The sequence below is a fragment of the Lathyrus oleraceus genome, chromosome 6 (genome assembly GCF_024323335.1).
Source record: "Lathyrus oleraceus cultivar Zhongwan6 chromosome 6, CAAS_Psat_ZW6_1.0, whole genome shotgun sequence".
In the NCBI taxonomy this organism is placed as follows: Eukaryota; Viridiplantae; Streptophyta; class Magnoliopsida; order Fabales; family Fabaceae; genus Lathyrus; species Lathyrus oleraceus.
Genome location: NC_066584.1, coordinates 266533688 through 266547591, shown reverse-complemented (window position 1 = coordinate 266547591; position 13904 = coordinate 266533688). Strand labels below are relative to the sequence as shown.

Sequence of the window (13904 nt, the reverse complement as noted above, 5' to 3'; positions counted from 1 at the left end):
ATATAATTTTTATAATTTTTAATAATATTAATTGATTAAGATTATTTATATTTAAGAAGTGTTAAAATAATTAAAATAAAAATAATTATTATAATTAAAATTATAATAAAAAGAAAATAATTAATAATTAAAAAGAAGTACATTAAACCTCTATCTAGTTTTGATTTTGACCCAATTGATAAAAGCAATGGTGGATTCCACATGTAGGAGCTTGTTTAATTCGGATCTTCTATGATTTTCACTAATATTTGTTGGTTGAATAGAAGGTCCCGCGTCATTTCTAGGATTCATAAATTCAGCGACAATATCATCACTAAACTCATCCATCGTCGCCATCGTCGACGCACTGCCATAACTTAATCTTATTCCCTCGTTATTCCAATTTGGTTGGGTGGTAGGTGGCATTGAGTTATTCATGTAAGGGGTGTAGGATTGATGGTCTTGGGATGAGTTAAGGATGAAGGTTTGTGAGTGGTAAAAATGCATTTGTGGTTTGGGAATTTGGTAGTTATGTTCCTGTGGGATAGGTTGTGAGAATGAGTATTGGTTATAGTGAGAGCTGGATGGTGTATATACTATAGACATTATTGGTAAGTGCAACATACTATAGACTGGGATCACTATTTGCTGAAAGGGGTGCAAAGTGGAGTGCAGTTTTGAATTTTGGACAAACATTTACAGACAATTGCGTTAAGGTGATGAAAGAAGAAACAACAAAATCCAACACACATCAGGTAAGAATTTTTTACTACAATCAAAACACTTTCAGTGTGAAGGGGACAATGGACCACTGTGAGGGGAAGCATATGAGATATTACAAGGTCAATCTAATAAATTATTGGTATGACTGTGGAAAATTTTAGACATACCGTGTCCCTTGTTCACATGCTATCGATGCATGTTCTGTGATGCGCCATGACGCATACGCTATTTTGTCCAATGTTTACAAGGTTACAAACCTATTTGGGGTTACAACACAAGCTTTCCAATGCTAGCATATGATGAATATTGACTTATTTATGAAGGATATCAAACTTTCCATAATCCAAGAATGCGGAGGAACAAGAAAGGTAGCTCAATTAGCACATGTATTAAACGGAAATGGACACGACTGATAAGTTGGAAAGAAGATGTTCCATGTGTCATCTTCCTGGTCATAGCTGAACTTGATGTCCCAATATTGGAACTAGTAATAATTAATTTTTTATTTTGTTATCAAGTATCATTTTCAGATTTCCGTCAAGTTTCTCAATTATTTTAACCATTACTCATTAAGTACCAAATATAAATAACAAGAAACCAGATATCATAAAACGAACAATAGTAGGTCTAAATAAACGACACATACAGTAGATATCAAGAGAGATAAAAATACTTAACGACAATATTTAAACACAATATTTCTAACTGATTACAACAATCAAAATGATATCATTTAGTCCAAACATCATTTCCCTCGCATCCTTATTATTTTTAATTCGCACTCATCCAATGCAGAGCATCCTGTCTCTCAATACTTCTAATTTTTTCGCCTTCAGGTATGTCTCCATCTAACCAACGAATCAACTTCATATATAGTTGGCCAAAACTACAGATGTTCCAAAAGAACATCTCCATCAGTGGTTTGTCTTTAAAAAAAATCACATTCTCTTTGCGATGACGATACATGTTAGAATTATTACAAGAAAATGAGAATAGATGTGAAAAAGTAGATCATATCACACCTCTATTTGTATAAAATCTGCCACATGAAGTTGTACTTAAATAATAAAATAATTAAAACATCCACCAATTGCAGTGACGTAGTTGTACTTAAATAATAAAATAATCAAAGTATTCGTCCATTGCAGTGACAGTGCTATACTTAAATAATAAAACAATCAAAGCATCTTCCATTACAATGATGAAATTGTACTTAAATAATAAAATAACGAAAGTATCCGCTCATTCCAATGAAAGAACTGTACATAAATAATAAAATAATAAAAACTCCGGCCTATTGCAGTGACGAAATTGTACTTTTTAAATTAAATAATTGTTTACATATAAATCAATTTAAATTATTTGAATTTTTTTATAATAATTAAAATCTAATTATCATATTTCGTTACTAATTAAAATCTAAAGAATAATTTAATTAAATTAATTTCGTACATAAAAAAAATTTAAATTATTTTATTATATCTACAAAACTAATTAATATATATTCATTAATAATTTTTATATTTATTTTTAATATATTAAATAATACATATTTATTATTTATATTAATTATATTTATTATTAGTATTAGTTATATTTATTATTAATATTTTTTTATTAACATTATTAATTTTATACAGTACAACATCTGAGGAACTTAGATTCCTCAAACTAATCAAACTCTTGCTTGAGAGACTTAGTGTCTCCTCGGGCATAATTATTTCCAATAAATCACAACTAAGAGGCGTGCCTCATGTTAAGCCCTAGAGACTAGATTTAGGTTTACTAGTGTGATCGATGGAGGTCTATCCTGAAATATTGAGCATCTCGCCTGAGGAAATCAACATATATTATCGCCTAAGAGACACAACATAAAGTATCATCCAAGAGACTTAACATAAAATCTCATATGAGGGACTCAATATAAAGTCTCGTATGAGCGATTCGACATAGAGTCTCGCTTGAAGGACCCAACATATAGTCTTGGTAGGTAGGCTCGTATGAGAGAATTTCCTACAGGCATAAGCTCCTCGTGTGCAAGGTTTATTAAACATTTCCCCTTTACCAAGCTCTCGTGTCTGAGGGATTATGTAGTGTTTTATTTTTACTGGGCCCTAAGGAGGGGTAGCTTATATGGAAGGCCATTAAGAAGGCAAGAGACGAGGCGCCTATAGGCGTCTAACGAAGCCATCAGTCACCGAAAATGGGCTATGCGGTCGCCAAGAATGGACTTAGAGGTCACCGAGATGCGACAATACATCCTGCTTGATTGGGCTTCTATTGTCCTGATCGCCTAGTAGACGTGGGTGATGAAATAGATCCATAAATGACTAAGGAGAGTCATTCAAGAGAGGGAACCATTTCCTCCATGTTTTTAGAAAGACTAAGTCTTCCTTTGACCACTTCCTTAGTTATAAAGGTGGGGCATAATCGCCCACTAACTTTACAATATAGGCCTAAGAGAGCCTCTATAAATATCTTCCCTAGAAGGGAGAAAAGAGATCCTAAAGTCATACACACATATTACTACTTAGAGAGCACTACTCTCCTAGTAGCCCGAACTCCGTCAATTTAACTGTCCTCCTACAACTCAGCAGCGTTAGCCACCAACAGAGTATCTCAACTCACGTGAATTGGTCCTTCAAAAAACATCAAAAACCACCGTATATGGCTACTCGCTGCCGTGGGCTAACCCTCACCCCTAAAACTGTAATATACCTACTAGGACCTCTAAGTCTCCCTGCCCTTCTAGAAAAAACACATACATCCTTTACTTTTTGGATAGTACAAAGCTTTTTTAAAATTTGAAGTGCACGAAATCTTAAAACTTTGTATGGAATAAGAGTAAGTTTTTAGAGACAAATCATAGAAATTGAGCTTTGTCTTTTTTTTCTTTTCTTGCACACTTTATTTGATCATAAGTTTTCCACACAATTTTTCCCAACGGAGAAAAATACTTATCATCATTGATGATATAATAGGACAATATTTGAGTCATACCAAATTTCCTAGACGCCAGTTGACGTTTGTAAAGGAAAAATCTAGTTTCTTTTCTAGTGAGACCAGAAGGAAACTTTCGACCAGCCAAATAATCTGTAAAGATAACTGTATATTCAATTTGGGTTTGAGTAATAAAACACCAAACTATTCAATTTGGGTTTGAGTAATAAAACACCAAACTATGGAGTAAATCAATAGTGGTGAGGAACTAATTGAAATGTTGTTTAAAAGAATACTTGAGATCAACTAGACTATCAATATCATTTAGATGAATAAGCCTCTCATAATATCGAATTTCACTAAGAAAAAATATGATAAAATTCTCGATTTGGAATAAGTGATTGGCATTAAGTCCGAATAGTAAAAGTCGGAAAAGACCCCTTATATCCCGTGAATATGTATACACATCGGCTTATAAATACTTGCTATATTATGACCCTCGTAACTTAATCTAACCAAATAAATAAATGGTTTCCCCATCGAAATGGATTTAGAACAAATAAAAGAATGACGATGTCAAAATAAAAGAAATATTATATGTTAGTTGTATGAAAAATGTGAAAACTTCTTTTTGATATTTTGATGATAATTTTACAATTGTAATAGTTAAAATTTAAACTCCCTCATTTGAACTATTATTTGAAGTTACAAAGTCGAGTTCTATGATCTAACAATTCATGAACTAAATATAAATAACTAGTTTGAATAAAATTACATTTAAATTTGTTGATTAAATTAAAGAAGGTATGAAATTGTTTTGATCAAGGTGATTTTTTTGATGCAACACATAGCAAATTCCATTGTGAGAGTTTTGGCACAAGGAAATATTTAACAAACATTTGTTAAAGACTACATTGAAGATTTAATGGTACCAAGCATTGGATTACCCTTAGTAGGTTGGTTATTATTTCCCTTAAATACAATATTAAGATCTTTAATCAATCTCTCCATGGCTTTGGCTGGCAAAATAAGTGGTATAACCAAACCTTTTTCTCCTTTAGCGTTCTTAAAAGGTATATAAAAGCTAGAAATACCAGGAAGGGAAGTATCGCTAGCTGGTCCATCGTATACAACTTTACCCCAACCAAAATCAACATCTCTAAATCCAGCATGTGTTAGATCAGACACAAAAACCAAACCAGTTGTAGTAAAATGTGGTCGACCCTTGATAACCATTAAATCTGCCAAAGAATGCATATACTCTTTAGTGACATTAGCTTTTGATTTCTTGACTAAATTCAATACATATTCCAACGGATTTTCAATCAATTTTCTTACTGTTGTAACCGCTACTGGATTCCCCACAATGTTGCCATAGTAACCATATGGTAATTGTAGGTTAACAGATTTGCTTCGTGCATCGACTATGCTCATCATACGAACTTCTTCATCTGGGTTTTGCTGTAACGTTGTTGTACGACAACGCCAAAGGAAGGAGGTGATGATTTCAAATTTTGAGTATTGTTGTAGTTCGTTGGGTGGAAGGAGAGAGCGGATTGTGGCTACCTCGATGGGACCAAAGAAGAAAGTGTGTTGGGCCATGTTGTTTAGTGATATGAGGGTTCCTTTGTTATCGGGTGCTTGTTCGAATTCACGACGAATACATGCCACTCTTGGTGGGTCTCTTGCGTTTAGAAGCTCTCGACACCATACTGGTAAGATTGAAGGTTCGCTCTTCTCACGAAATATTTCTGCTAAAGCATTCATGAATTGAACTATACCTGATGCATCAGTCATTGTATGGTTCCTACGAAGAGCAAAAATGAAACAACCACACTTGAGTCGAGTTACCTACACAAGGTTACAGTTCAAGTAACTAAATATTGAATGAAAGGATGATGAATAATTATAGAATAAATGAATGATGAATGATTATAGAATAAATGAATGATGAATGATTATAGATTTATTATGATTAGTTAATTGATTCGAATTGACAATGTAAACTTTTACACATACATTCACTTAAAAAATTGTAACATAATGCATTTTTATTATGCTTAACTAGATCGTAAGGATAGGGTGATTGGTTCTCCCACTAGTAGGAATAAGAAGACTAGTTCTTCATGTTAGTAGGAAGAAACAATTTCTTCCTTGGGAGAGTGGCAAATATCGACCCTTTCAAGGACACATTGCGTGATACATAAGTATTCAGTTATCTCTTAATGCAAATGAAAATGGGTCGGGAAGACCTTCCAATATGTGTGATGGGTCAGATCGGGTGGACCATGACCCACCACGTCCCTTAAGTGTAACTCAGAAGGAGAGTCTCTCAAGCATATCTCATAGGGAAAGTCCCTAAAGCATAACTCAGAGGGCAAGTCTCTCGAGCGTTACTTGTGGAAGCGCATGTTAAACTGAATGCTTTAGTATGATGAGATTTTTATTGGGAAAACGTGATCATCGTGGGTGGTTGATTTATCTTGATGCTTTAATTTGGCTCATACTTCCCTGCAACCTACTAGAAGATGTAGTCCAATAGCTTGACAATGATGCCTATTCAACCTAGGCATTTGGTATATTAAATAGAGGAATAACAACTACTTTCTTTACTTTTGCATACACATTAATCATATTTTATGAGCAATCCATCTTCATCAACTCTTTCTTCTCCCAGTTCGGTTCTTCCATTCACCACCATCATGAAACACTAGTCATGTCTTAACTTTTTCTTTCTACATTTATCTTCTCTTTTTTTTATGGGAATATCGATTATCATAGAGTTAGATGAGAGTAACTAGTTTATTAAACTCTTCACTCACTAAGAAGTTGTGAAAATGTTGATAAAATGTGTCGAGAATCCAAGGCGGTTGAACAGAACAATTATTTATAAACTTGTATAACTATGCATGCTTAGTAGTTACAATAGTTGTTTCAATTCTAGTAGTCATAGTGATACCATTTTACCATATTCTTTCCCATGAAGGATAAACTTATTGATGGCAACCAGATCCTCAAAACGTTTATGAATTGAAGACTTAAAAACTATGTGTATAACTTATGAAAAGGTGGATTACTTTCGTACGAGTATAAACCTATTTGGTTTGGGAGATGAGGAAGATTTCATCTTGGATACTTGCTTTGAAGAGGAGTGGGTTAACATGGTCACCTCTGCGATATCAGAAGAAGATTTTTTTACACACACCTCCCCCGTCGTTTATCACTTAGAGGTCATAATTCCCTTCATAGTCTTCGATTCAGGGGTCCTAAGACCATCAACGTCGTCCCTTTTTAGATATAACCAATATTTGGGCCTTCATGAGGAAATTTGAAATTAATTATTGTTGTTTAAAGGTCAAGCCTACAGTAGGCATTTTCTTTTCTTTTTGTGGTACTAAGAAAACGATCAAGGGTGGTTGGTTGACCTTAGGCTCCCTAAGGATTCTTTTCAACCCTCACCCAAACAACTACAGAAATTGGAAGGATGTGTGTGTAATAATGAGGAGCGAGATAATACATCTACGGTAATATACTGGGAAGAAGCCGACTACTCATTAACCTTGTATTGGGAGGAACAACCTGGGGCCATAAACGACTTTAATCTTGGTTATTAAACCATCACTAAGATGAAAGTCATCAAAACCCTGTATAACTTTCACATTATGTGCTCCGATTAAATAGGTGTTGTTTAATCAATGTGAAGACTAGGAGAGGAAAATTGATTAATATTTGCATAAGGTTGGTCTTTATCTATAAATTTTGTAGTTGGATCATTTTATTTACCTAATGTTTATTTTCTTATTTCCATATAGGATGTCCTCACGTAACGTTGTTGAGAGGGAAACACACCATGCAAGAAAAAATTGAGCGGGGCAAGAAGTGGTCTTATGATCTTAAAAGTCATTGTGGAGGTGTGCTGGTCAGATTAAAGGAAAGGCATGTTGAAAGGGAAACCATTCATTATCTCAGACCTATAAAGAATTTATAGTTAGGAGAGGTTGAAGGGTTTCATCTGTGATTCAGGGTCATAAAGGAAAAGGTATCAAACTTGTGGAAACATGTTTTGTAGGATATTTAAAGAAGTGATCAAAGCCAAAAGATGAAAAGAAGAGTTTTCCTCTGATAAAGTACTTTTGATGATGACAACTTAAAGGATCCTTTGATGGTAACTTAAAGATACAACCTTTGAGTGAATCAAGTATGACAAGCGGCTAAATATGAAAACAAACAAATTAGGGTTTTTGTGATCACTAAAAACATCCTCTGATGATGGCATTAAACTTGAAAGTACCCTAAGCCTCGTCTCCAAGAGGACTCAAGCGAGTGTCTATATGATTGTCTTATTTGGAATGTCTCGAAGCTTCAGGGTGTGAAAGTAAAATCTCTCCCAGTTGAGTCTGAGTGAATCATGTTTTTTAAAAACCCAAGGTCTTTTTCAATAAGTTATATAGCTAAATCACACACACACACATACATACACACACACACACACACACTTAAAAGTATTTTGAATCTCTGAAAAAGTTCAAGGCCTAGCCAAGTCATTAGGAAACTGTATACTCTCTTTTAAAGGCTTCTTTGAACTATACAGTCAAATAGGGCCTTGAGCCAATCGATTGTAAATACTTTTTGAACTGTACAATCGATTGGATAATTAAGCTAATTGATTGGAGAATGCATAAATGAATAACCAAACTATTAGGACAATAAATTAATGAGTTTTAAGGGATCTCTATTAAATCTTCCCATATTGGGAAAACATAATCGAGTAAAATTGGGCTTATAATCGATTGGGACAAGAATCCAATCAATTGAGACAATAATTTTGGCCCATGGATCTTTTCCCTCTTATGCCAATATCAAGTCTATAAATAGAGGCCTTTATCTTCACATTTGCACATTGATAAACGTGAGTCTTCTATCTAACTTCTCACTCTCTTTATCTAAAATACTTTCTACTTTCTCTCACTTTAATTAAGCCATAGCGTTTTGAGAAAGTCTTTGTGTTTGGTGAGGAAATTTGTATTTTATAAATGGGGTTATTGTAAATTCCCCGAGGAGTGTTTTTCTATAGGTTGAATAATTTATCCTTAAGGGAGTGCTTGTGTGGGTTCAGAACCTAAACCAATTAAAAACTTTTTTTGGGGAATTACGTTCTTAAGTTGCCATTTTAGATCGTAAGCCCAACCCAATTTTAGAGCTTACTTCATTTCGAGATCTTCCCTGTTTAAAATCTAAAATTTATTCGTGGTTAGACAATTTAAAACCCCAGTTTGATTTGTAAGCTCAACCTAGTTTAAAAGCTTGCTTCAGTTTGAGATCAACTTGATTTAAAATCTCATTGTGGTTCATGGTTAGCTTGGTAAAAACCCTTGTTCGATTTGTGAGTTAAGACTACTTAAATGCTCATCTTGGTTTGAGATAAGTGTGTGGAAATTATAATTTTATCTTGGGGACTAACCGCTTTAAGTTTCTATTTTGGATGAAGACTAACTAGTTCATTTCACTGTTTGAAAGGAAGACTAACCGCTTCAATTCTTTGTTTGTAAAGAAGACTAACCACTTCTCTCTATTGTTTTTTTTTTGGTTGGAAGTAAGCGTAAAACTTAATATTCCCTTGTATAAGGGGGTTCAAGAGTTTAACCTAGTAAAAGCTCTTAGGATTACAAAATTATTGATTACTCTCAAAATATAATTTCCATTGTCATTCTCTTACCCTTAAATCTTTAATTTCTGCATATTTACTCTCCGATACTATCTTTCAAATATTTTGATCAAATATTTTTTAAACTCTAATAATAATAAAATAAATGTTTTCAAAATATAGTTTTATAAAATGCATAATTCACCGCCTCCCCCCATTTGTATGGACTCAAATGTCTAACACAACTTTTAGTGATCACGATTTTCAAGATGATGATGGTGGGACCATGATGGATCTCTCATAAGAGTAACCTCTTTACAAGGATCCTTTAAAGAGCACAACGACACTCTCCCTTTAAAACACAAACTTTGATGCGATGAGTTTTCTGAGCGATCACTTCATTTTCTCTAATGATTTTCCCAATAACCATAAAATTGAGATTCATTTGAGGTCTAAAGAGATATCTAACTTGATGGAGACCCATCTATTATGGGGTCTTATGTTAGAACATCTTATGTTAGGTTTATCATGGACCAGAAGGCCAAACTGAACACAGTAAGGCAGACACTCACTCAAACCTAAAAATCATTGAACTCCACAAATGGAATGTGCGATGAGGCACATTTATCCTTAACTGAAATAAAATATTATTAGAAAAAAAGAAGAAGACGCTAATATGTTTGGAAAAAAGCTTCACAAGTAGAAAGCAAGATCAAATCCTCGAAGGATTCTCTCAAGGAAAAAACTCTCCTCAAGAAGAAGATGTAAGATGACATATAAGAAAGGAAAAGGTGGTCAATGTTGATGATAAATTATTTGAGAGGGCCCAATTAGGTGGATATTCCTCAATCATGACCTAGATTTGATCTAGCTTGACTTGTGCAAAGTCATAAATGTTTGTTAGGTTATGGATGAGGTGGGTGAGCTGAATTAGGAAATAGTCCCCCTACTGAGGAGGAGAACATCCCTTCTCTGGAGGCTAATCCTATCAACAAGGATGGGTGAGTTCAAGAAGAAGATAAACCACTTTTAGTACTAAGGCATAATCCTGAGGTATGTTCCTTATTGGGGCTTAGGCCAAGTTTCTTGCTAATGTGGAGATGATTCCTTGCTTGACATTAAGTGAGTAGCCTAATAAGGAACTAAGGACTCCTTCTAAGGATCCAAAAAAATTCTAATAAGATGGAAAGAATTCATTATCATAATCCAACCAAATTGCCTAATGAGGCGGTAATTATTCCTTTTTATAATCCAACATAATAGCCTAAATAAGCCGGAAAGGGATCCTTTTTAAGATCCAATAAAATTTTAATATGGGGAGCCGAGGAATCCATTTTAGGATCCAACATAATATCCTAAAAAGGGGAAATGAATCATTTAAGGATTCAACAAAATTGCCTAATGAGGTGGAAAATATTCTATTTTAAAATCCGACGAAAAAGAGGAATCAGGAAAGCACGAAGAGGCATCCTTTCAGTTGCTGGACTTCCTTAACTATGGTGGGGATCCTCATATAAATGATGCCTTGAATTTATCAGGTTTTCCTTTAATTCCCTTTATGGATAGCAGTAAAACCATGAACTTAGAAACCTGGACCCCAAAAGAACAATTTGAAGGGTTTGGGCGCATTTTATACTTCTTGACATATTTCATAATTTATTCTAGATCATTGTAGTTACTACCTTCCTCATTTGTCTTCGCAACCATACCATCCATGTTAGCCTCTAGGTTATGTCCAATATGAGTAGAAAAAACTAACCTCGTCATCCTTTGATAAGTGATGCCTACATTCTCTAATATGAAAGGCAAGATGTTGTAATAATATAGTGGCGGTTATTGGATATGAATGTACTCTTGAAAACATACATATGGTCCCTTTTTATTTGGTTGTAGATGGATAAGGCGTCCATGAAGTTCATAGTCTTTTACCCTGGTGATTTATCGATCAACCTATCCACGTTTAGAAATAGTTAAGGGTCTTTTGGACATGCCAGGTTCAGACCATTGAAATTTATGCACATTCTCAACTTGTGATACAACTTCCCAACTAGCACCATGTTCACCAACAAAGTTAGATATTTTATTTCAGTTATGAAACTAGCTTTTTTCAATTTCCCCACTTCTTCATTGATGGTTACTCATTTCTCCTTTCCTACTTTGCATTTTCTTTGCACTACTGACTTCATAGATGGCAAGACAATGACATATAACTTTAGTGTCAATTCCTTGAATATTAGAAGGAGTCTGGGTGTATAATCAATGTTCTTCTGAAATAGGGAGACTGGTTCCCTTTCCTCGGCTTCTATCATTAAGGTTCCCAACTTGGTGGTGTCGTATTCCTAGGGCCTAATCTGGACCTCCTTCAGATGTTATATAGGCATAAACCACTATTTTATATGTTCTACCAATGGGTCTAAATCCACAAAGTTCACCCCACGAATGCTTGGTTACAGTGTAATGACTATTGCCATTATTGCTTTCCCAATCCTCTAATTGTCTTGGTAACATCGATGGGAGGTTTCTTGATCAAATATGATAACGCTAACATGCCCATTTTGTAAAGGATATTTCTTTCTCAAATAGAGTGTCGATGGGGCAGCCCTTAAAAGATTAAAAGTGGGCCTTCTGATGAGGTATCTACAACGAGATAACTTACTTTTATCATTGTGACAATCTCCTTCAATTCAAACACAATTTTAAGAGTAATATAAAATTTCAATTAAACATTTTCACTGTAGAAACTGACCAAGGAACCACTAAATGATCGAAGGTCGTCTGAATCTAGTTTTAGTATCTCGATCTCTTCCTAATACAAGACGTCAACTAAACTTCATGGATCTACTAGTACTCGTTGGATCTCACAACCGTTGCAATTTAGATTTATCACCAAAGGGTCATTTTCATGAGGTACCTCGTGATATCTTTATAGGGGAATGTGATATTAACATCCAAATCATCTTATGGGTCAGGCATGAGTATGGAGGGAAAGTCCTCCACTCATGACTTGGAGGGCATATCGTATACTGGAGAGCTTGATTCTCCACCCTCACTGAACCCTCCCGCTATCGTATTAAGAGTGTAGTGGACTAGAATATCCTCATCTTTTCTATCCTCATCTTTATCTTTCTTGGATATGACGATTTTACATTGCTCTCTACCATGATCTCTAGACCTTACTCATGCTTTCAGAGAACTTCCTCTGACAATCTTTTTCAAATGGCCTTCCATAATAAGTCTCATCATCTTTCTCTTGAGCAGGTAGCAATCGTGTGATGACCCTTGGTTACAAAATATCATGTGATATATAGTCAACATCTTTGTTACGATCATAGTACTATGTATACGATTTATGACATAAATTTTAAGAGATTAAAATTCAAAGAAAATATTTTAAGACTAAATTTTTTTTATTATTTTAAAACAAATATATATATATATATATATATATATATATATATATATATATATATATATATATATATATATATATATATATATAAGCAAAATATTAGTATTTCAAACTTTTTGTATTTTATTCTATATTCACTTGCTATGACGTAGGTTATATTCACGATGTGATTTTACTTTTTTTACATTTTATAGATCGAGGCATATGACTCAATTCAATTGAACACGGACAAATTTTTATAAAGATCACAATTTATCACTGAATCATCCATTTCAATTAGTAATTGTATTTCAACGTTAGCTCAGTTTTTATAATATTAAAAGTTATAACTAAATTTATGCAACGTCTAAGAAACAGATAGATCTCAGAACAATTCTATACCTGAATAAGCATCAATGGAGCGTTAAGCATATTTATAGAACCACGAACATCATAAAGAAGCTCATCCAAATAAGGAAATGGAGGAAGAAGAACATCACCAAAATCTTTCAAACTAACATCAGCATCAGCTTCGATGAACAAAACACCTTCTCCAGTGCAATCAACCATAAGTTTCCTACCAACACCTTCTCTCAACCTACCTGCTAATGGATAATAAAACACAAGCGTTTCCACAAGTGCTTTTCGAATAACATCAACAGGGTCTTTCCCTGCCATATTTGGATCATAGTTGTAAAATTGTATAGCAGGAACATGAAAACGTAGAGCCTCTTGGTCATCTATGTCGGAGAGAAGTTTGGTTTCATGAGGTGTGGGTTTCGATGGAGTGACCAATTCAGGAGTGCGCCTCTTCACCGTGAATAAGAGAGATTGAATCATAATTGTTAACTAACGAGGATGGTTAATATTAAAGGGTACTTAATTTAAAAATGGTTTTTGATGGTATGGTGTATGCAATTAGTGTATGTGGAGATGGTGTATATATAACATAATGAAACGGAGAAGCTCATCTTTTACTTCATAAAATTGAAACTTCACATTTTTGTTATAAGCAATAGTTTATTAAAAGGAGGACAAGTGGTACTACAACATGATATAGAAATGAATATAGTCAATTTTGCTGATCTAAGAAGGATAGAAAGTCTCAATGACTTAATCATTTCCAATAGACTTAGATATTATATATTCATCATAATCCTTGAAATAATAAGGGTTTAACTCCTATCCAATTGTCAGGCTAGAAATCGATGTTCTCTCCATTTACAACAA

The 13904-nt window shown here is 34.1% G+C and overlaps 1 protein-coding gene across 2 annotated transcripts; it reads right to left on the bottom strand.

Annotated features, from left to right (window-relative positions):
* Positions 1 to 4437: 4437 nt before the first annotated feature.
* LOC127097497 (benzyl alcohol O-benzoyltransferase) lies at positions 4438 to 13690 on the bottom strand. Of its 2 annotated transcripts, XM_051035995.1 has the most exons (3): positions 13077 to 13690; positions 4981 to 5493; positions 4438 to 4883 (listed from the first exon to the last, which is right to left on the bottom strand). In XM_051035995.1, exons 1-3 carry the CDS (start codon positions 13512 to 13514, stop codon positions 4878 to 4880), a joined length of 957 nt encoding a protein of 318 aa, XP_050891952.1. In that variant the 5' UTR covers positions 13515 to 13690; the 3' UTR covers positions 4438 to 4877. The 2 variants fall into 2 exon arrangements, with proteins under 2 accessions (XP_050891952.1, XP_050891951.1); XM_051035994.1 differs by having other exon boundaries at positions 4438 to 5493.
* Between the last annotated feature and the right edge of the window lie 214 nt (positions 13691 to 13904).

Excerpts from the sequence above, each read along its gene's own strand:
- LOC127097497 (XM_051035994.1), bottom strand. The coding sequence starts at position 13,514 with ATGATTCAATCTCTCTTATTCACGGTGAAGAGGCGCACTCCTGAATTG. Across the intron at positions 5,494-13,076 it reads CTCCATTGATGCTTATTCAG|GTAACTCGACTCAAGTGTGG; the intron begins GTATAGAATTGT and ends AACCTTGTGTAG.